The sequence below is a fragment of the Mustelus asterias genome, chromosome 15 (genome assembly GCF_964213995.1).
Source record: "Mustelus asterias chromosome 15, sMusAst1.hap1.1, whole genome shotgun sequence".
Lineage (NCBI taxonomy): Eukaryota > Metazoa > Chordata > Chondrichthyes > Carcharhiniformes > Triakidae > Mustelus > Mustelus asterias.
The window spans coordinates 89,437,911-89,460,556 of NC_135815.1; the positions used below are offsets into that span (position 1 = coordinate 89,437,911).

Consider the following 22,646-nt stretch of genomic DNA (forward strand, 5'->3'; position numbering starts at 1 on the left):
ACGATGGTGAGGCGACAGCAGCATTCATTATAGCTTTGAAAGTTAAGTGGACAAATACTTGAACAAGAGAAATGTAACACAGTATGGGAGAAAAAGTGGAGAATTGGACTGTGGAAAGTGCTATCAGAGAGCTGCTAGAGATGTAGTGGGCCGAACTGTCTCTATGAAGAAATACTATGATCCTCCAAGAACAGTAGCTATTGATTCCTTGCCAGCTCTCATTTTATACAACAGTGCACTCCATCAAACTTCACTTTTACTTAGAAACTAATCAAGAAACTTCCTGCCAGAACAACACGGCTTGGTGATTTAACAGGGACTAAAAGAACCACATTGTACAATGTACTGCAGCTTTCAATAAATCAGTGAATTTATACTTACTTCTGGCTTCTTTAAAATTTGAACGTAGAACATGCAATTTTTCATCGGATAGATGACGATTAAGACATCGCCAAAATCCGTAGGAATGATGCCCCTGCGGTAGTCCCTCGTGTGCTCAGACCAGATGATGTGAACTTCGTCATTTCCCAGGTGACGGAGCTGCAGTGGTAAATTGGTTCTTGATTAATTGTGGTGCAGTGATCAGTGCTTTATTACGAGGTCAACATCCATAAATTTAATTAATTTGCCTCATAGGTTGCAATTTTCATAATATTAAAAGGTGAAAACCTCTACCAATTAGTTTGTCTGAAATTTTTAGTTGGGTACCTTTGTAAAAGAATGACAAATTCTATAGTATTCCTAAGAACGTTTTCAGGTTAATTTGCAAGCGTGGAATACATTTTATGTTCTTAATTACCGTGCATTGTAATTAAACTGGGGATAGTTATGCTCAGAGAATTCACTGGTGCAAATAGTATTTTGGGAACATTCGCCCGACATGAGGTAGTAAAATGCTGAAAACAAAATATTATGATTATAGGACACAGAACAGAAATATGATATTCCTCGGCAACTGCAGTGGTTTGCGCATTAGAGAGGCAAAAAAAGTTACATTCAGCTTTGACGCACTGTTTCATACTTGTTTTACTGAGAAATTAATCTCGCGTTTAATCAAAAAATTAATGTTTTTAATATTCCTTTTTAGGAGACTGTGTCTGGTCTCACTTGTGATTGTTTTAACTTGGTTACTGTATGGCTGGGAGCATCCTGGCAAGATGAAATACACATATTATCTGGATCAGGTCTGTGGTTCAAAATATGTCACGTGATTTGGAGTTATTACTCTTCATTTATGTCTTATTATGTGTGGAGAACATGCATGGTTATAGACAAGTTATTAAAAATGAAAGCTCGCACACTTTATTCCTTATAGAAGAATGTCAGAGACAAGATGGTCTGCAACAAAGACACTAAGTTGTTTCATCTGGCAATTAACAGTTAAGAGATGGCAGATGAACAGGTATCTGTCCAGAAAAACTGATGTGTTTGAAAACTTGATTACTGCACTGTGAGGAGACAGAGCTAATTGGTTAGGGCTGCTGAATCTACAGGCGGCAACAGTAATTTCAGCCAACGTATCCAATCCTGGTATTGACCGACTGTACAATGCTTAGAGCGCACCTGATGAAAGAAATATAACTGTGGAGCCTTTCCAGTTATTCTTTTTGCCCCACACGTGGAGATTAATGAAAAACTGAGAGTTTGGTCTTACGAAGAACATTGGCATCGCGCTCAAGTCCAGAGTAAGAGCATAATTGGGGACCTGTGCCAGAACTTCATTTTTTTTTTACTGCTTTATAACAGGTTCTGTAAGTTAAATGAGTAACAATGTGATTTATTCATCTGCTGTCATTTGCCTTTCGCTTCTGCTAATTTAATTTCTCAATAAACCCGGTTTGTAATTGTAGCCTGAAAGTGTTATTTGGCTGTCAGCCGGAGAGAATTAGAGCAAATGACAGTAACTCTTGTGGTCCGCAAAATCCCAGATTACTTTGCGCACAAGGTCGAAAATATTTGGACTGCACCTAATTAGCAATTTAACATAGCAACCCAATGGTGCCTGGATTTTATTTTCGACGGAAGTGAACGTCGTACTTTACTATACAAATCGTCCCAAAAGAAAAAGCTGTGCTGACCTCCAGCCCCTCTAGAAGCATGCAAAATCTGGTGCTGGCAGCAAGCTTATTTCCAGTAGCAACAGCAACAAAATAACATTGGCAGTACAATGACTATATTGCACAAGTGCTTGGATGCTGATTTAATCATGATACTCAACACATCATTCAACCATTTTGTTTCTTTCCCTTCCATTATTTAATCGTTCCATGAATGAATAAGGCGATACATGCTGGGGTATAGATCCACAAGCAGCAGCCTTCTGGCATCTCGTGGCTTTTCATAATGCATGAGTATCCATGTGTTGTTCAACTAGAGGACGATTATAGCTGCCGTACCACTTTATTATCCTGACCACACTTATGTACTTCCAGCAAATCAGTATTGGACAATTATTGAGCACTAGAACTTTGCCCGATCTTTCTTTCTTCCTTCTAGGTTAGGGAAGCTCAAAATAACGCAGCATCGACACCACTGCTTCACTGAGATCAGCTATTCTGTCACCCAATTTCTTACTTGCAATAAAGAAAACAGATTTAGCTACATTTCAATCTTGCATCATTCACCTCAGGCTGACCTTACAGAAATGCCTGATTCTACTTTGTGAATAATAATCAATGATACTAACAGTCAACACCAAGAAACACTTGTCCTAAGAAAACAACAGAGTCCTTGGTTAATTAGAAGTGTTCTACACAACCCATTTACTCATCTGAATCGTGGCTGTAGTTATGTTGCAGGCTGCGAGTCGGACGACTAGCACACCACTGATGACACTGGTCAAGGCACAGCGCCCAACAGCCTGACCTCCCTCATGCTAATTGCATTATAAAGCCAGCTGGCTCAAGAATGGAGTCGTCAATTTGATTGAAAAATTCCTGCTGTCAAGTAGGCATGGTGGCCCTGTTACTCAGTGACTCTGGAGCCTGACCACCTCCTTTGTTTGTGCTACAGTGTGTTCTTCCTCAAAAACTGAGTTTTATTTGTAAATTAACCAAGAAACCTCCTGGAAGAATAGCACTGCCTGTAGACTGATAATGTGTGCCTTTCATTCGGTTCCACTCTTACTGTAACCCTGCCAATTTGTTTTCCTGCTGCAGTCCTGCCTCAGGCTAAAACAGCCTTGTAAGACATAAGTGCAATTACAGTTCGTGGAGCCAAATGAATTGTGCAAATCCAATAGCACAGCTCTGTCACAGCTTGCAACCCCTGTTGCTGCTAAAAATCCAATCTAACAAAGCTAACAAATTTCCACTATAAGAGCACAGGGTTCAGCATGGGGTTGGAGGCACACAACAAAAATGAGAGCTTACCACGACTTAAACATTTTTTGATCAGCTAAATCGTCTCAGCAGTTTTTGCAGCTCATTTTTTTTTAAACCATTTACTGTGATTTGGTGAGATACAGTCAGAGGACTGTAGCATGCTGATGCACAAATTGATTTTCATTTTAGTATATGCTCTGATGAAAAGTTTACGATAATGATGCCAGATGTTGCAATACCACGGAACAGTAAGACCCACATCTTTCCTGAGGCAATTCAGTAAAGCCATGATGACATACGATTCACATGAAGCTTTGGACGCAATTACATCTATTCCGACAATTTGCCAAAACTAATTTTTACTGAACTTCAGTGCATAAAAATACTTGTATTTTGTTTTTATTTGTCCTTTGAAAATCTATTCAAACATTACCACCTAAAAAAATTATACATCACTAAATTCAACATTTGAGTTATAACTTCAGCAATATGGTCACCGTTCATATACATCCAAGCTCCTTTCCAAACACATATCAACACTTGTTCAAATTAATTTCCAGTTAGCTAAACTGCCAAGTTATTTATCTTTCTTTGAAAACATAATCTAAAAATGCTTTTCTTTTGAATTATATTATTGAGAAAGATGTGTGCCTTTATAGTTCACCTTTGCAACAGAAATTACAAAAAGATGAAACGGCAATCGGAATAAAATGAGCTCGTAAAAATGAACAATTACAAAACTGTTCTATCACTTAACTTCTATGAGATACCATGCCAACAGTGGCCAACATGTAACTCTTCCATTCTTGACAAGCAGATGGTTATCCTTGGATGAGATCTCAATAGGTGTGGCTCTCTGGGCTAGGGTGTCGGAAGCATCATTTTGTGAACAGGATACGAGAAGGTGGCTTTGAGAGGGGAACTGTCATTTTCTAAATAGGGCAAGAAGCCATCATGTGTCAAAAGTCATTTTATCTTCAAAGGCATTAGCCTGTTTCTAATTTATGGGGTTTCAGAGAAAGTAACCCTAAATATTGACATTTCTGCTTTTTAACTGGATTCTGTTTGAGGAGGGAGGAAGTGAAGCAATTCCTGAACAATAATATTTTCTTACAAAAAAATGCCAACCATACTGCCTCAGGAAGAGACGATCACATTCTAAAAGAATGCTTGGAACATAATGAAGAGGAAAACAATTGGCATGTGCCACATACATTCTTATTTTGTACTGCACCTCTCCCTTTCAAAACCTGTCAGTCTCGTTAAAATCTTTTCTGTTATTGCAAACCCACCAGCTCGGGGGTGATTCTCTCAAAACAAACTGTCGAATTCACGTAGAAACTGGGAGTAAATCATGCCGGTTTTTTCAACGGGAGTTTCAAAATGAATCTCCCACACACTGTGCACTGCAGAGTGCACTAACTTGAATCGCGATGAGAATCAGGGAGCGGGGCCTATTCCCACAGGAGAGACCGGCAGCATAGCGCTGAGCGGGCCACTGCGCATGTGCTGATCTGTCAGTGTCAAGATTGGTTCATGCACAGTGGTCCCACGCTGCCGGGCTCCTGATTGTGGGGGTGGCAATCCGGCTGGCCAGCTGTGCAACCATCCCCCCCCCCCGACCTAAATCGCTGGCCAGCTCCGTGACCCCACATCACTGGCCCTCCCCCTACGCTCTCCCCCACTGCCCGATCACTGGTCCTCCCCACACCCTCTCCCATCACTGCACCATCCCGCCCCCCACCACCACGGCCCAACCACTGACCCCCCCCCCCCCCCCCCCCCCGAACATGCGTGGGCCAGCCTCGACCCCTCCCACCCCAAAACCCCAGGCAGCCCCCGGCCCCTCCCCCAACCTAATGGGCAGCCCTGATCGCTGGCCTCCCTCCCTCTGTCACTCAGTCCAAATGCAGAGCGTCAGCAGGAACCCCCGCACCCCCCCACCCCGCCCAGCGCTCCCCCATTAGTGCATAATTTCTTCAGCTCTGTCGATTTCTGACACGGAGCTGACGGTGCCGGAAATCTGGCTGCCAGAGAATCGCAGAGCCTAGCAGGGAGCCCACGAAACGCCATCCATTCGAGTCTCCCGGCCTGCTGCGCTACAAAATCAATGCTGCGGGATGGGAGAATCGGTCTTCTCATCTTTAATCTTCCTTTCCGAAGTATTTGGAAGTTTTGTCACCTCCCACAGGTGTGTCCATCTTTCCTGATACATCCTGTTTCAAGCTCTCTAATTAGCTTTCTGCCCATCATAGACCAAAACGGCTCGAATCAAAGTTATACATGACAGTATCTGTGATTACGCTCCACTGTCTTTCATCGATGTCTGTGCAACTTTAGCATGGTTGACTAAAATGTTCGACTCTAACTTCTCTCCTCTGTCATAAAGCTCAATGGGCCTGCTTTGGCTTGGTTCCAAATCTTACCAATCAAATTGTTGCCAGTGTATCTCTAGTCATGCCTCCTTTTCCTATATGTTGTCTCCTCTTTCTCATTTGTATATTGCCCCTTGGTCACATCTGCAAACATGTGAAGTGGAAACACCAACGTGGTTGTGCCAAAAGAACTGTTTTTATGCTGTGAATTCTCTATTTCCATAGGTACAATATTAAGCCCACTCTCCTGCCTTTTCCCAGTAGCCCTGAAAAATGCTCCTTTTTACGTAATTATCCAATTCCTTTTTGAAAGCCTCAATTTACCCCGACTCCATCACACTCTCAGGCAATGCATTCAAGATCCTACGTACTAGCTGCATGAAAAAGTTTTTCCTCATGTTATCATTGCTTCTTTTGCCAAATACCTTCTGCTTCTCCATCCGTTCACCAATGGAAACAATTTCTTCCTATATACTCTGTCCAGACACCTCATGATTTTGATTGCCTCTATCAAATCTCCACTCGACCCTTTCTTTTTCAAGGAGAACAATCCCAACTTTTCCAATCTTTGTACTTAACTGAAGCACCTCATCCTGGAACCATTTTCGTGAATCTTATCTGCACCTTCTAATGCCATCACATCCATCCTAAGGTGTGCTACCCAAAACTGGGTGAAATACTCCAGCTGAGGCCAAACCAGTGTTTTATACAGGTTTAACATAGCTTCCTTGCTTTTGTTTTCTATGCCCCTTTAAAGCCAGGATGCTATATGCTTGTTTAACTACTCTCTCAATCTATCTTGCCACCTTCAATGATTTGTTTACATATACACCCAAGTCCCTCTGCTATTGTTCCACTCTAGAATTGTGGCCTTTGTTTTATATTGTATCTCTGTGTTCATGTCTGTGGCTGTTTCTCTAACTATTGAATATCCCATCACTATTGCTCTTCAAGTATTCTTTGTGCCACATGAAACAGGATGTGCACTTCAAAGGTCAGAACTGCTCTGCCATTTACCCATCTTTTAGTCAGTAAAACTTATTTTAAAGTACTCACTAGCTACTCACTTTTCTTGTGTCAGGAAATATAGATAGTTTTAAGTAATTTATATTTGTATTTGTGGGTATTAGAAATAATGTATAGCTTTAAGTATGTTTAATTCTGTGGTTGTGTACGAAAGGGTTAAAACTTCAGTTAGCTTATGTTAAACAAAGGTGTCTGCATCTGTGGGTTTTGGTTTTATTTCAAACTGTGTCTGAATTGTAATTAAAAGATTTACGACATAAAAACAAATTGGTTTAAAGACAAGGTTGTTGCTTAGCAACCAGGGGCCACCCTAGGTTAGGAAGAACTTTTGAGTATATCTTTACGCTGGACAGGACCAGGGAGTTGCCAAAAGCAGACTTTCCAAACGAACACAAATCCAGAAACCAGGGAGTTGGGACAAAAAATACATCGCAGGAAGACAGTTAAGTTAAAGGAAAGAAGAAAAAGTAGTTGAACAAGGTCCTGTTCCGAAGTCAAGTATAAGGCAGCAACAGTGCTCGGAGTTGAAGAGACAGCTCACAAACCAGGTTTAAAGTCAGCTAGGTAAGAAATCAAACATCTGAGGTAAGTTAAAAGTTTGGCGACACCTTAATACAGTTGTGAAGCTGTAGTGTTCTGATGGCGTGGCTGAGTATCTGAGAGATTGTCTGGAAGCTTGAACCCACATGGCAATCCAAGGCAGAGGAATACTGAAAGGAGAGACTGAAATCCTATAAGTGGATTCTTGATGAAGGCATCCAAGAGAAAGCATTGTTTGGGAGAAGATTCTAAGGTATGTTTCTTTGAGAGTGGAGTTTGGGAATACTCACGTGGAAGCAGTGTGACAAGCATCTGAGAGGATTTGATGAGAAACCAACAGTTGTTATATTGGATGGCATCTACCACTTGATTTCAGAGTGTGGTCTGAGCACAGTTGGCCGACTGGTTTAAATGGACTGTCTATTTACAGAGATATTACACACAAGATATATTTTGCAACTTATGTTATCTTTAAAAATGTGCACATCCGCAAAGATATAGGTGGGGTGAAGGAGTATTGGGTTAGTTTATATTTTCATGTTCAATAAATGTTTTATTCTGTTGTTAAAAGTTAATTGGCAGTCCTGTGACTGATATCTCTAAACAAAAAAGTAAAAGTCTACCAAGCTATGGTTTCCACTCTAGGACCCGATTGTGCAGTCGTATCAGCTGGGATCGTAACACTTACTATAATTGCTACGAAAGGTGTACAAGCAATATCATTAAGAGGATTAGCAAGGCTTTGTGAAGCTTGAGGCAGAATTCTGGGCATTGTAATGAATTGCTATCAAAGCAACTGAGCCTGAAGCATATTTTGAAGCGCGTTTTTAAGAAATTGTGAACTGCTTTGAAACCTATGCAGTGAATCATGGTTCAATCAAATAAGTGGTTGAAAAAAAATCATTGGCCGAACTCTTCCTTCAGACCTTCCCGCAGCAAGCTAATTTTATGGTGGAAATAATGTCAACCTGTACTGTCACTCTTTGAAAGCATCAATAAGAAAACGTAGGCCAAACATAGACCTGTCCTCTATGGGTTTTTGAGTTGGATTGTCAGCAGACGTGTTGCTGCATCCAGTCAAATTAAACCTGGAAATGTAAGGAAAGATGAAGTTATGACGAGAAATTACAAAAGCGTGTTTTATTTATCGATGCTTCTGACACAGGTGAATCGTTACAATTTCCAATCCACGATTAAGTCATATGAAAATGGTAATATGGCAGAAGATGGTGCTGCAAGCTTCTATAACTCCTCTTCTCAGGTCTTTAAGATAGTTTGTTCAACAATTCAAAGGTTTGAGTTTGAGAAGGCCTCAGGTTAGATTTCTGGCTGACCCATTAAATTGCCACGGCAGATTGCTTGACACCCCATTGATGAGATACGGCAACTTCATAGTGGAAACGATTGAAGGTGACAGATTGAAACTAATTCTGAGAGAGGAAGTACTTGAATTTGAGGGTTGTGTTATGTGAGAAGTATTCAGACAAGATTGCTCTCCTTTGTCTGATTTCTATGTTCAGATAATCTCTTTTGTTCTATTCTTCAACAGAAAATCGAAATACAGATCTGCTCTGACTTAAGCTCACATTTACAAATCGATACTTTCATTCACAACTAAATACTTATCAGGTTTCAAGAAACTAGTGAGAAACAAAGCACGTGAAGGCTTATTGATTCATGTGGCTGATTGCATTTTGCACAGAACAAGTTGATTTTGGTTGTTACCTGGAATATCACTGGTCTCATAACACTGCTGTTTTCATTATTTAACAGAAATTATTGAATTTTATTCAATACTCAATACTATTAAATCCTATGTGAATAGCTTGAGCATGAACAGAGACATGCAAAACAAATGTTCCATACTGGAGCCTAAAATGGAGAGGAACGGCGACTGAATATCAATGTGATGTAGATGCGGAGATGGACACGTATAATAAAAAAAGAACAAAATCAGGAACCAATGCATCAGGGGGTCAGAGAAGATTGTGGGAGCATCGAGGAAAGTAGTCAGAAGTGATTAAAATACTACGGTCATCTGTTGGGGGGTGGTGGGAGAGAAGAAATGTTATGAAAGAAATTATTCTAGTGAAAGGAAAGTATAGATGAGATAAATAAGGTTTTCTCGGAGATATTTGCGTCTTTACCTATGAACTTTTAAGAGAACTGAATTTGATAGTCCGGCCACCACGTGACATTGGGACCATACTGGGGGAGACAGACAAAAGATATTGAGACAGAAGACCCCCTTTTACCAGAAAGTCAGGAAGAATTAGTGAGTGGTGCCATCCCTTTAAAGATGGTGAAATTTCATAGAATTTCATAGAATCCCAACAGTGCAGGAGGCCGCCATTCGGCCCATCAAGTCTGCACCGACCACAATCCCACCCAGGCCCTATTCCCATAACCGCTCATATTTACCTTGCTAATCCCCCTGACACTAAGGGTCAATTTAACATGGCCAATCAACCTAACCCGCACATCTTTGGACTGTGGGAGGAAACCGGAGCACCCGGAAGAAACCCACGCAGGCGCAGGGAGAATGTGCAAACTCCGCACAGACAGTGACCCAAGCCGGGTCCCTGGCGCTGTGAAGCAGCAGTGCTAACCACTGTGCCACCATGCCACCCGGATGATTAAGTCGATTGGCAAAATACACAGTATGATCACGATATACTTGGAAAACCTTCGACAAATGCAAAACAAGGATTTGTGGGAGGGGACAGAGAGATTAGCATCAAGCACGATGCAGTGGTGCAAAGCAAAAGGAACACAGCCCAAACAGAACATTTGGAAAAACGTTCACTCGAGACTACACCCAACTGAGAGCGATATGTGTGAAAATGATTTCTGAATGTGAAATTCCAAGATGCTTACACAAGGAATTAGGACACTGATGAGTGTACAGAAGTAATTTACAACTTGTGAAAAAACTGACACGAGATAACATGATGCAGCTGTACTGAAGAACGAGTCCAAGACTTGCCCAGCTACTTGACAAACAGCACCACTTAGTCATAGAGGTTTATAGCATGGAAACATGCCCTTCGGCCCAACTTGTTCATGCCGCCCAGTTTTTACCATTAAGCTAGTCCCAATTGCCTGCGTTTGACCCATATTCCTCCATACCAATCTTACTGTTTTTAAAAGACAAACATGTACCCACCTCTACTACTACCTCTGGCAGCTCATTCCAGACACTCACCACCCTGTGTGTGAAACAATTGCCCCTCTGGGCCCTTATGTATCTCTACCCTCTCACCTTAAACCTATGCCCTCTAGTTTTAGACTCCCCTACCTTTGGGAAAAGATGTTGACTATCTACCTCATCTATGCCCCTCTATAAGATTACCCCTAAGCCTCCTATGCTCCAGGGAAAAAAGTCCCAGTCTATCCAGCCTCTCCTTATAACTCAAACCATCAAGCCCCGATAGCATCCTAGTAAATCTCTTCTACACTCTTTCTAGTTTAATAATATCCTTTCTATAATTGGGTGACCAGAACTGTACAAGTATTCCAAGTGTGGCCTTACCAATGTCTCATACAATTTCAACAAGATGTCCAACTCCTGTATTCAATGTTCTGACCAATGAAACCAAGCATGCTGAATCTCCTCTTCACCACTTTTTCCAGCTGTGATTTCACTTTCAAGGAACTATGAACCTGTACCCCTAGGTCTCTTTGTTCTATAACTCTCCCCAACACCCTACCATTAACTGAGTAAGTCCTGCCCTGGTTCAATCTACCCAAATGCCTCACCTCACATTTATCTAAATTAAACATCATCTGCCATTCATCAGCCCACTGGCTGATCAAGATCCCGTTGCAATCCTGGATAACCTTCTTCACTGTCCACTATGCCCCCAATCTTGGTGTCATCTGCAAACTTACTAACCATGCCTCCTAAATTTTCATCCAAATTATTAATATAAATGACAAATAACAGTGAACCCAGCACCGATCCCTGAGGCAAACCGCTGGTCACAAGTCTCCAGTTTGAAAAACAACCTTCTAACTTCTGTCATCAAGCCAATTCTGTATCCAATTGGCTACCTCACGCTGGATCCCATAAGATTTAACCTTATGCAACAACCTACCATGTGGTACCATGTTAAAGGCCTTGCTAAAGTCCATGTAGACAATGCCGACTGCACTGCCCTCATCTACCTTCTTGGTTACCTCTTCAAAAAACTCAAATTCATGAGGCATGATTTTCCACTCTCAAAGCCATGCTGCCTGTCCCTAATCAGTCTTTGCATCTCTAAATGCCTATAGATCCTGTCTCTCAGAATACCTTCCAACAACTTACCCACTATTGACGTTAGGCTCACCGGCCTGTAGTTCCCAGGCTTTTCCCTGCAGCCCTTGTTAAACAAAGGCACAACATTTTCCACCCTCCAATCTCCAGGCATCTCACCTGTGGCTATTGATGATTCGAATATCTCTGCTAGAGGACCCACAATTTCCTCCCTAGCCTCCCACAATGCTCTGGGATACACTTCAATGTTGGTAAATGTGAGGTCATCCATTTTGGTAGGAATAACAGCAAAATGGACTATTATTTAAATTGTAAAAAATTGCAGCATGCTGCTGTGCAGAGGGACCTGGGTGTCCTTGTGCAAGAATGACAAGGAGTTGGTTTGCAGGCGCAGCAGGTAATTAAGAAGGCAAATGGATTGCTAGAGGGATGGAGATTAAAAACAGCGAGGTTATGTTGCAGCTGTATAAGGCGTGGTGAGGCCACACCTGGAGTACTGTGTACAGTTTTGGTTTCCTTACTTGAGAAAGGATATATTGGCACTGGAGGGGGGTACAGAGGAGATTCACTAGATTGATTCCGGAGTTGAGAGCGTTGGCTTATGAGGAGAGACTGAGTCGACTGGGGCTACACTCATTGGAATTCAGAAGAATGAGGGGAGACTTTATAGAAACATTTAAGATTATGAAGGGAATAGATAAGATAGAAGCAGGGAAGCTGTTTCCACTGGCGGGTGAAACTAAAACTAGGGCATGGCCTCAAAATAAGGGGAAGCAGATTTAGGACTGAGTTGAGGAGAAACTTCTTCACACAAAGGGTTGCGAATCTGTGGAATTCCCTGCCCAGTGAAGCAGTTGAGGCTACCTCATTGAATGTTTTTAAGGCAAGGATAGATAAATTTTTGAACAGTACAGGAATTAAGGGTTATGGTGAGCGGGCGGGTAAATGGATTTTATTGAATGGCGGAGCAGGCTTGAGGGGCCAGATGGCCTACTCTTATGTTCATCAGATCCTGGTGATTTATCTACCCTGATGCGCTTTAGGACTTCCAGCACCTCCTTCTCTGTAATATGTACACTCCTCAAGATAAGTTCCCTAACAGCCATGTCTTTCTCAACAGTAAATACTGATGAGAAATATTTGTTTAGGATCTCACCCATCTCATATATCCGCACATGGATGACCTTGTTGATCCTCAAGAGGCCCTATTCTCTTCCTAGTTACCCTTTTGCTCTGTGTATTTGTAGAAGCTCTTAGGATTCACCTTTGCCTGATCTGTCAAAGCAATCTCGTGTCCCCTTTTTGCCCTTGATTTCTCTCTTAACTCTACTCTGACACCCTCTATATTCTTCAAGGGATCCACTTGATCCCAGCTGCCTCTGCACGTCATACACCTCCTTCTTCTTCTTGACCAGGGCCTCAATATCCCGAGTCATCCAGGGTTCCCTACTTATACCAGCCTTGCCCTTCACTCTAAAAGGAAAGTGCTTACCCTGCATCCTGGTTAACACACTTTTGAAAGCTGCCCACTTATCAGATGTCCTTTTGCCTGCCAACAGACTCTCCCAATCAACTTTTGAAAGTTCTTGTCTAATACTATCAAAAAGTGGCCTTGCTCCAATTTAGATGGTAACTTTTGGCCAGACCCATCATTCTCCATAGCTATCTTAAAACTAATGGAATTATGGTCACTGGTCCCAAAATGATCCCTCACTAACACATCTGTCACCTGTCCTTCCTTATTTCCCAAGCGGAAGTCATGTTTTGCCCCCTCTCCAGTCGGATCATCCACATACTGAATGAGAATTCCTCCTGAATACACTCAACAAATTTCTCTCCATCCAAGCCGCTAATACTATGGCTGTACCAGTCAACGTTGAGAAAGTTAAAGTCCCCTACTATTACCATCCTATTTTTCTTGGAGTTATCTATAATCTCCTTGCATATTTGCTCTTCAATTTCCCACTGACTATTTGGGGGCCTATAGTACAATCCTATCAAAGTGATCTCCCCCTTCTTATTTCTTAATTCTATTCATATAGACTCAGTGGGCAAACCCTCAGAAATATGAAATGGCTAATTTGACCTGCAAGAAGGCTGCAGGATTTCCCTGCCTGTTTTGAAGGCATTAGAGAGGATGCAGAACAAGTTCCGAAAGTGAACCCATGGATGAGGAACTTCAGTTATGAAGAAAGATTGGAGAAGTCAGGACAGTCTTCCTGAGAGAAAAGAAGTCTAAGAGGAGATTTGATAGAGGTATTCAAAATCTTAGGATCATAAGATATAGGAGCAGAATTAGCCATTCGGAAAGAGTAGACCAGGGGTAGATAGGGAGAAACTGTTCCCACTCATGAAAGGATTGAGAAAGAGAGAAGTCATTCTTCTTGTGTCAAAGTTGACTACTTTGAGTTGTAAGACTAAGACAATCTGGGTGGAATAATATTCCACACCGCCATTTATGTTTTATGCTTAACCTGGCAGCACATTAAGAGAATGGTGACAATTTCTTTCACCATGAAACATTTAACAAACTATCCATAATGAACAAAGAACATTACAGCACAGGAACAGGCCCAAATGAGCCACAGCTCACAGGATTTCATGGCTTTCCAGCTGGCTCAAAGGGTGGGGTGTTTGGTATAAATATTGATACTGAAAAGATACCCAGAACTACTTGAGAGAAAAGCAAATGATCAATTTTGTTAGTATACTTTCTGATGACACATCGAAAGTCCTTTTTTAGATGCTTCAGAATACATAATATTAAGAGCTAAAGGAGGAATGTTGTCAGAGCTGCACAGTGGAATCTGACCAGCCGACCTCCGTGGCTTGTCTCTGAACTGCAGCGATTCAATACTTTTGGGAAAAAGAGGAACGAAACTGACATTCTTTAGCACAAGTACCCCTTCCCTTACTTTTGAATTTCTATACATTCACATTAAATCATTGGAAAATGGGCGGCATGGTGGCACAGTGGTTAACACTGCTGCCTCATAGCACCAGGGACCCAGGTTCGATCCTCGGCTTGGGTCACTGTCTGTGTGGAGTTTGCACATTCACCCCGTGTGTTTGCGTGGGTTTTCTCCGGGTGCTCCGGTTTCCTCCCACAGTCCAAAGATGTGCCGGTTAGGTTGATTGGCCATGCTAAATTGACCCTAGTGTAGGGGATAAGCAGGGTAAATATGTGGAGTTACGGGAATAGGACCTGGGTGGGATTGTGGTCGATACAGACTCGATGGACTAAATGATCGCCTTCTGTACTGTAGGGATTCTATTCTATGATAAACACGTACAAATGGCAAGAATATTAAGAGCTCTTCTTTCTTAGTAAGGAAAACGATAGCAGTCAAGAACAGCTTAATCGGGTTTTCACTTTTTACCTTTTTAGTTAATGAATCATCAGAGTCGGATGGCATTCTTGTGGAAACATGGAAAATGACTTCCACGGTAGAGGTAGCATAATAAGGTGCAGTTTGCCCTGTACTGCCATTACGTTGTAGGCCACCCATAAAGCCACAATGTGTCGACAGGTCAATCTGAGGAATGGTAAATTAAACAATTTCAGAAATAAAGGCAAAATTTTCTTTCACATTTTATTAACAAAAATGGAGAAGCTTTGAAAAAGCACGTCCTTGATTTCGCATTACATTTATTCCAGGTTTTACCGACAGAACTCCTATTCAGTACATTTAAACAGTTTCAAGGGAGAATTACTTTCTAAATACCAAAGGAAGTGTTACTTTTAACATATGTAGGATTTCCTACCACATAAATGAGAAAACTACATTTTAGTTTGATACAAGTATAATTTGTGTTCAGCTACAATTCTACTTCCAATTTGACTTTTAAAAAAATTTCCAATCTGTGCAGCACACTAACTTGCAAAGAGCTTTTTGGAGAAAACTCAACATGGTGGCACAGTGGTTGGCATTGCTGCCTCACAGTGCCCGTGACCCGGGCTCAATTCTGGCCTTGGGTGACTGCCTGCGTGGAGTTTGCACATTTTTCGTGTCTGCGTGGGTTTCCTCCAGGTGCTCCGGTTTCCTCCCACAATCCAAAGATGTGCAGGTTAGGTGGACTGGCCATGCTAAATTGTCCCTTAGTATCCCAAGATGTGAAAGTTAGGGGGATTAGTGGGGTAAATGCATGGGGTTATAGGGATAGGGCAGGGGATGGACCTGGATGGGACGCTCTGTCGGAGAGTTGGTACAGACTTGATGAGTCAAACGGTCTCTTTCTGCACTGTAGGGATTCTACGAAACTAGCACTGAGGCCTCCACCTAAACATGCAAATATAACAAATATACTAAATGAAATGACAATACATTCAGTCTGGAGTCATTTTCTGTGGCGGACTGCAGTGGTTTCTTCAAGGATGCTGGTTAGGCAGATCAAGAATTGAAAATCAAATCAGAATAGTCGTAACTAATTTAAAAGTCTGGTCTGATATGGAGGCAGGAGCTTCATTTCTGTACTTGGGAGCCATCTAATAGAAGGTCCTGACCCATTTGGCAGTTGGTTGAATACTGGCAAATATTGCTTGTGAACCGCTGCACTGCTGAATTGGTTGCCATTTTAAGCTCCAATTTCAGCTTCATGATGTCTACCGTGACATTTTTCAAACAGTCCAACAGACTCTTTCAGTGCACATCCTTCAGTTCCAAAAGAATTTGATGAAAGTAGATGCTAATGAATTGTACTGTAATTTTAAATGCTATTTAAAATAAGTTCAGAGCCCAATTAATGTAAAATGTGACATTCATTTAAAGTACATGGCGTAGCCAACAAGGCCAGCATTTATTGTCCATCTCTATTGCCCTTGAGCTGCCTTCTTTAACCAGGTGTTGAAGGTATGCCCACTGTATTGTTGAGAGAGCTCCAGGAGTTTCACCCAAAGATAATCAATGAAGGGCCGTATGGTGGCACACTGGTTAGTACTCCACAGCCCCAGGGACCCGAGTTCGATTCCCGGCCTGGGTCACTGCCTGTGCGTTCTCCCTGTGTCTGCGTGGGTTTCCTCCAGGTGGTCTGGTTTTCTCCCACAGTCCAAAGATGTGCGGGTTAGGTGGATTGGCCATGCTAAATTGCCCTTTAGTGTTTGGGGGACTAGCTACCTGCAGGGTGATTAGCAGGGTAAATGCATGGGGTTATAGGGATAGGGCCCGAGTGGTTTTGTGGTCGGTGCAGCCTCGATGGGGCGAATGGCCTCCTTCTGCAGTATAGGATTCTGTGGATTCTATTTTCAATATTAGGATGGTGTTAGAGGGAACTTGGAGATGGTATTTCCATCCACTTGCTACTCTTGTCCTTAGAGATGGTAGAGTTGTGGGTTTGGAAGGGACTGGTGAAGAAGCCTTGGTGAGTTGCAGAAATGTATCTTGCAAATAGTGTGCAAGTGGTGGAGGGGTGAATGTTTAAGCTGGTGGATGGATTGTCAATAAATAGACCACTTTAGTGTGGATGGTGTCAAGCTTCTTAAGTGTTACTGGTGCTGCACACATCCAGGCAAGTGGAGAGTTTTACACCACAGTCCTGACGTATGCCTTCTAGAATGGGAAAGGCTTTGGAAAGTCAAGAGACAAGACACAAGTCTATGTAGCTGATCAAGTTAGGTTTCTGATAAATGATGACACCCAGGGTGCTGATGGTGAAGGATTCAATGGTGCTAACATGATTAAGGGAATTCTGTCTCGTTGGAGATGATCTTTGCCTGACACTTGATTGGGGAAAATATTACTCGTCACTTTATCGATCCAAACTTGCATGTTGCCCAGGTCTTGCTGCGTGTGGACATGGAGTGCCTCATTATCTGAGGAATTGTGAATGATATGCAACACTGCGCAATAATCAGCAAATGCTACCAGTCAGAATCTTATGACTCCCTCCCACCGGTAAGCTTGGAGGTGGGGGATGCGTGGCATTTAAGCAGGTGGGAGGGTGGTAAGTGGGGATTCTGCCACCTTCCCATGTCCACCCTGATTAAGTCCGTGGCGGGAAGGCCTCTGCATTGCCTTCCAGCCCAGCTACCAATTGAAGCCCTTAATCCCAATCATGACTTTTATACGCGTTGATCACATCCTTTGCATGCATTCAGGCTGCACTGAGTCTGCAGTTCTAAAGTACAAGAGAGGATTGAGACATGGTGCGTGTGCATCTTTCTTACAACAGGTAGGATTATGAGTCAGGTACAGCTTCTTTTCAGGGGTAAAACTATTCTGACATATCGAAGAAATCCATTTTAGGAAAGGCAAGTAATTACAAATCAATCTAAAGCATCTATTTCAACATACTTCAAAGGACAAAAAAAATACTGAAAACATATTGTTAAAGAGCATGGAACCTACTAATAAACTGAAACCATTGTATAACCATTTCTTCACAAATTTCACATATTTCAATTTCGTTTTCAACAAAGAGAAGTTGAGTGAAAATAATAGAATTTCTTAAATAATCTTCAGAAAATGTGTTAGAGGGAAGAAACATTCTAACCTCCCAGCCGAGTCCAGACACAAAGTTTTCATATGCGTGGCTTCCTCCAGTGTTTGAGAGAATTGAGTACTTGTTTTCCTGTCCTTCCATAATGTAAAACACTGCAATCTTATGAGTTTCCCGACTTGAAAATAAGAAATGAAAATTCATGCATCAGTATTTTGGTTCTAAACATGGCAGAAGTGAGGAAACAAAAAAAGTAATTGAAAGCATGCTGTTGTCATGTTAGTCTCCGATTGGAAAACAAAACAATTAATTCCAGTTCGTGGTCAAATATTTTGTTTGTACAGCAATAAATCTCTAACAGCTTCGCACTGTATTCAGCTAAATAATTCCACAGGATATCTGCACAACTGTAATAGAAGGGATATTGACACTAGGAACAGAAAGAGGGGTTTGATGAGTTTGTTATATTTTCTAAATCTGATAGCAAAATAGAATCTCCATTCATTTATTGAACTGAAAATAAAAGATAGTTATGGGAATTTGCCACATTTATTGGTACCACTAACGTAGGATTTTTCTATTGTCCTAGAGTAGTATAAATAACTTTTATTTGCATGTTTAACTAAACTACTCTTTCTGTACAAGATGCAGAAAAGCTGTGCTTTAATCCAAACACATTAATAACTCAGTAGCTAATGAGATCATTTCAAAATAATTGGCTTTGTGGGAGGTACCAATTCATGAATATGTATTTGAAAAATATTCATGATTTGATTGGCTGAGTGTTGTGTATTTGGGAGAATGACACTCAGGAGCACTTGATAAACGAACATAACTTTATTGTGGTGCGTTACCCCTCGTACCTGCTGCTTCTCAGTTTGCTGCTCTACATCGCATTGCATCACTTCCTTGCCTACAATACTATAGCAGGGCTCTACGGTGAACCAAAGGAACTATATAACATTTCCACCCCCGCTTAATTTGTACATCCACAAAACAAGTTCAACATGAACAAAAGTCAATAGTTAGTCACTACTATAAACTTGGGTGGTCTGGAGGTCATTGCTCTCCAAACGGTTGTTGGCAAACTTCTGGCATTTTCATCCTCACACTGACATCAGCGGTGGTTGGTTCAACTGGCGCTAACATGGGAACCGGAGGTTGTCTCTGTGCCTGAACAGAGGGCGAGGTGCTGACTTCCTCAACAGTGTTTGGTGATGTAGAGGTTGCAGTAAAGTCTTGACGGCTGGACCCGAATTCTCAACATGTTCCAATTTCAGTGGATCTGTTTTTTCAGGTAGTAATGTCTCTTTCTAGATAATGTTATCTGAGGTCTGGACAGTGTGAGAGATAGGTTCAGTTTGCACAAGGAATGTGGCAGGAACCCATTTCTTTCCTTACGATACAAGACTCCTTGTCCCTGGTGGAAAACTCAAGTGTTTTCTCTGCTTTCACGCCATTCCACTTGTGCTTCTTGTTGCTGCCGCATAAATTTCCTTGGTTTTTAGAGGTTTTAGAAGATCGAATGCAGAACGTAGCTGGTTTTTCATCACGAGTAATGCAGGAGAGATCTTGGTCGGGGCACGTGCGGTATTTCAATAGACCAGTAAGAATTTGCTGAGGTGTTGGATAAGTGAACCTTGTTCTTTGGTTGTTTTCATGGTTTGCATGATAAACCACTCCTCCAAACGGTTTAGCAAGCGCATGTCTATTATCCTCGTCACCAGTGTATTTGGAGAACACCACTTAGGAACACTCAATAAACGAACGTAACTTTATTGTGGTATGTTCTCTCTCACACCTGTTGCTTCTATTCCCTGCTTTATATTGCATCACTTACTTGGATACATTACTACAACAGCGTTTAATGGTGAGCCAAAAGGGACAAATATATAACACTTGAGTTTCTGGTGGTTACTTTTGATTAATTGATGGTCTGTATTTTTAGTGAATTGAACTAAAATATTCAATCAGCTGAAGGCAACCCAATTGAGAAACTCAAAAGGATAGAATATATCAGTCATCAATAATAGGCTGGATTTTGTGGTCAGTGAGAGTGCTCACCACTAAATAAATCTAGAGAAAATTTCACCTCTTAGTGTCATACAGCGGTACTGCAGCTGATTGCAACTTTCTTCACTGGGCACAGTAGTGAAGCTCGAGTGATTATCAGCCAGTCCAAACGCCAATCATAAATCCCCCAAAAACCTGGCCAAAAAAACTAATTTATCAGCAGCATTCCATGATTATAAAGTTACTTGATTGAAGATGATGCAGCTTTTTAAGGGGTTTCAAGTAGTGGAAAAGTTGATTGCAGTGATTGCTGATTTTATGGGGGTCACATAAGTGCTGCCTATGTCAGAGCACTGAGTGATAGACCACAACTTCAGGACTTCCTCGATAATCTGCACGTGCCTGACATCTTAAAATTGCACTTAATTTCTGGGGACTAAAATGACGGTGAAAACCGAAAATGCATTGTCGACATCCCTCCTCAACTCCCCACCCATCACCCCAACAAAATCCACTAAATATAACTAGATGTGGAGCATCCAAGTTTCCAATAACGCATGCACGTTCGGTACTCGGGACCTCCATGCCTCCAATTTAAAAGTGCATTTTATTTTGTTTCCTGCTCCAGTTTCTCTTCCCTCTTGAGTATGGATGCAAGTCGCCTTTGCTCCTCATTAAGATGTTTAGTTATCTACGAGATTCCACTGAATGGCAGCAAGCCTCCCAAAAATCAAGGGATCATTATAGTGACGTCCGATCCTAACCTGCACTGATCTCTAATCAAGATTCTTACAGCAGTAGTTGCTGGATAACAACCAGGAGCAAGTAGTATGCTCAATCTCACCCCCTCTCCCCAATGCGAGTGTGTCAAGGCTGATTGTAATGATCAAAACCTGCTGGAGTGGAAGAAGCAGTGTCATAATCTTCCAAACATCACCAGTAATAAGCACTTGCATATTTGAATGATCTGTTAATGTCTAAAATGTAACAAAGGCAATTTTCTGAACACAAATTTCTAGACTGTTAATGCTTTGTCAATCAGGTAAGCTGTTGGGCTAACGAGTTTTTTCTCCAATTGCTTTGGGATGTTTTAATTCTATCATTTAGCATTTTCTGAAAAACCCATGACTGCAAACAGTATACTCGAACATCGCACCATGCAGATTTTTCTGAGATTTGGTAGTTCGACTAGCAGCTAACTGCTCTTATCTTGCACTTCCCATGCAAGTGCTGCATCAATGTAAACAGTATCCTAAAACAAAGTCAAGTTTATGGCAGATGCCATTATTTGTTTAACACGAGGCAAACAAGGGGACAGAGAATGTATTCTATCTTGTACACGTGATGTGCTGGGTTATATTTGTTTTTCACCCAAGTCTGATGCAGGATGCAACTTGTAGAGAAATTACAGATTTAATATTTTAACAATAAAGTTATAATTGCAGCCAATTTCAATGATTTAAAAGTAGACTGGGATAGGGAGAACGTGCGCGGTGAGAAAAGGGTATTTTTCTTGAAGTGGATTCAGGTGTGTTTTCACAGATAACATGTTGCTTCTCCAGTAAGGAGCAAAGCGCTGCTTGACATGGTTCTGGACAAAGAGTGACCATAATGTGGTTAGGTCGAAAGTGTTAAGAATAGAACAGGAAGAAGAACAGTTCAGCATGAGAATGTGTGACTGGAAAGAAAGCACATAAAAGCAAGCCAAAAAGAATTCTCTTAGATTGAATGGAAGGAAATGTTGGCAAAAAGAGTGGTAAAGCATCAATGGGAAACACTGCTTTCCACCTAGTCTTCCAAAAAACTTTGACCAAAGCCTTTTGCAATAGTGATAATGTATTGAGGCAAAATGGCTTGCAGGATGTAGGAAAAAGTGAGAAAATTGGATTTGTTTGAAGACTCAACTCCAGAAGTGTCCAGCAGAGATCAGTGTTGGGACTGTTCCTTACTATTTTTATTAATGATCTGGCGGTGGGTGTTCAAGGCCGAATCTACAAATTTACAAATGATACGAGGATCTACGAGGGTTAAGACTGTAGATGATGCTCGACTGCCACAGGTGGGTCATACCATGTTGGAGGATTGGGCTCAGCACGGACAAATGATGCTGGATTTGGATATGTGTACTGTCATCATGCGGCCAGGGTGAATGTCCAACATTCTTGCACCTTTTGGGAAAAAGCATTAAAGGTTGAGAAAGTACAATATCTGGGTATTCCAAGGCCCCAGTCGCTAAAGGTTCATGAAAAATGTTGTGAAGTAATATCTAGAACAAAGAGGGTGTCAGGATGTGTTCAGAGGACTTTTGATTGCAAGAGAAAGCATGCTATTTTGCTGTTGCACAAGACATTGGTCAGGTCTCATTTGGAATATTGTGCCCGGTTTTGCTCCCCTCAGTGATACTGAGACTTTGGACAGAATGCACAGGAGGGTTATTAATTCCCAGTCTAAAGCAACTTAGTTATCATGTTAGGTTAAAAGAGTTGGGCCTCCAGACTTCATGGAAGTGTGGACGTACGGATGACTCGATTGATGTTTTATGGTGATGAAGGGTATTGATTGTATTCGCATTGACACTTGTTTCATTTAAATAGGTTAGGGAGGACTGGGGTCTTAAACAGTAGGTCAGATCTAGGTTAGAGGTCAGGATGTTGATTTTTCTCTCAGAGGAACAGC

At 41.6% G+C, this 22,646-nt stretch overlaps 1 protein-coding gene across 7 annotated transcripts in view; it reads right to left on the reverse strand.

The window, feature by feature from the left end:
* Positions 1-22,646, reverse strand: part of ralgapa2 (Ral GTPase activating protein catalytic subunit alpha 2) — a 487,945-nt gene that overhangs the window by 180,312 nt on the left and 284,987 nt on the right. For all 7 annotated transcript variants that reach the window (XM_078230304.1, XM_078230302.1, XM_078230299.1 and 4 more), the window contains 3 exons: positions 18,012-18,135; positions 14,903-15,058; positions 382-540 (listed from right to left, as the gene is read on the reverse strand). In XM_078230304.1, coding sequence (XP_078086430.1) covers positions 382-540; positions 14,903-15,058; positions 18,012-18,135 — 439 coding nt within the window. The remainder of the gene's footprint in view (positions 1-381; positions 541-14,902; positions 15,059-18,011; positions 18,136-22,646) is intronic.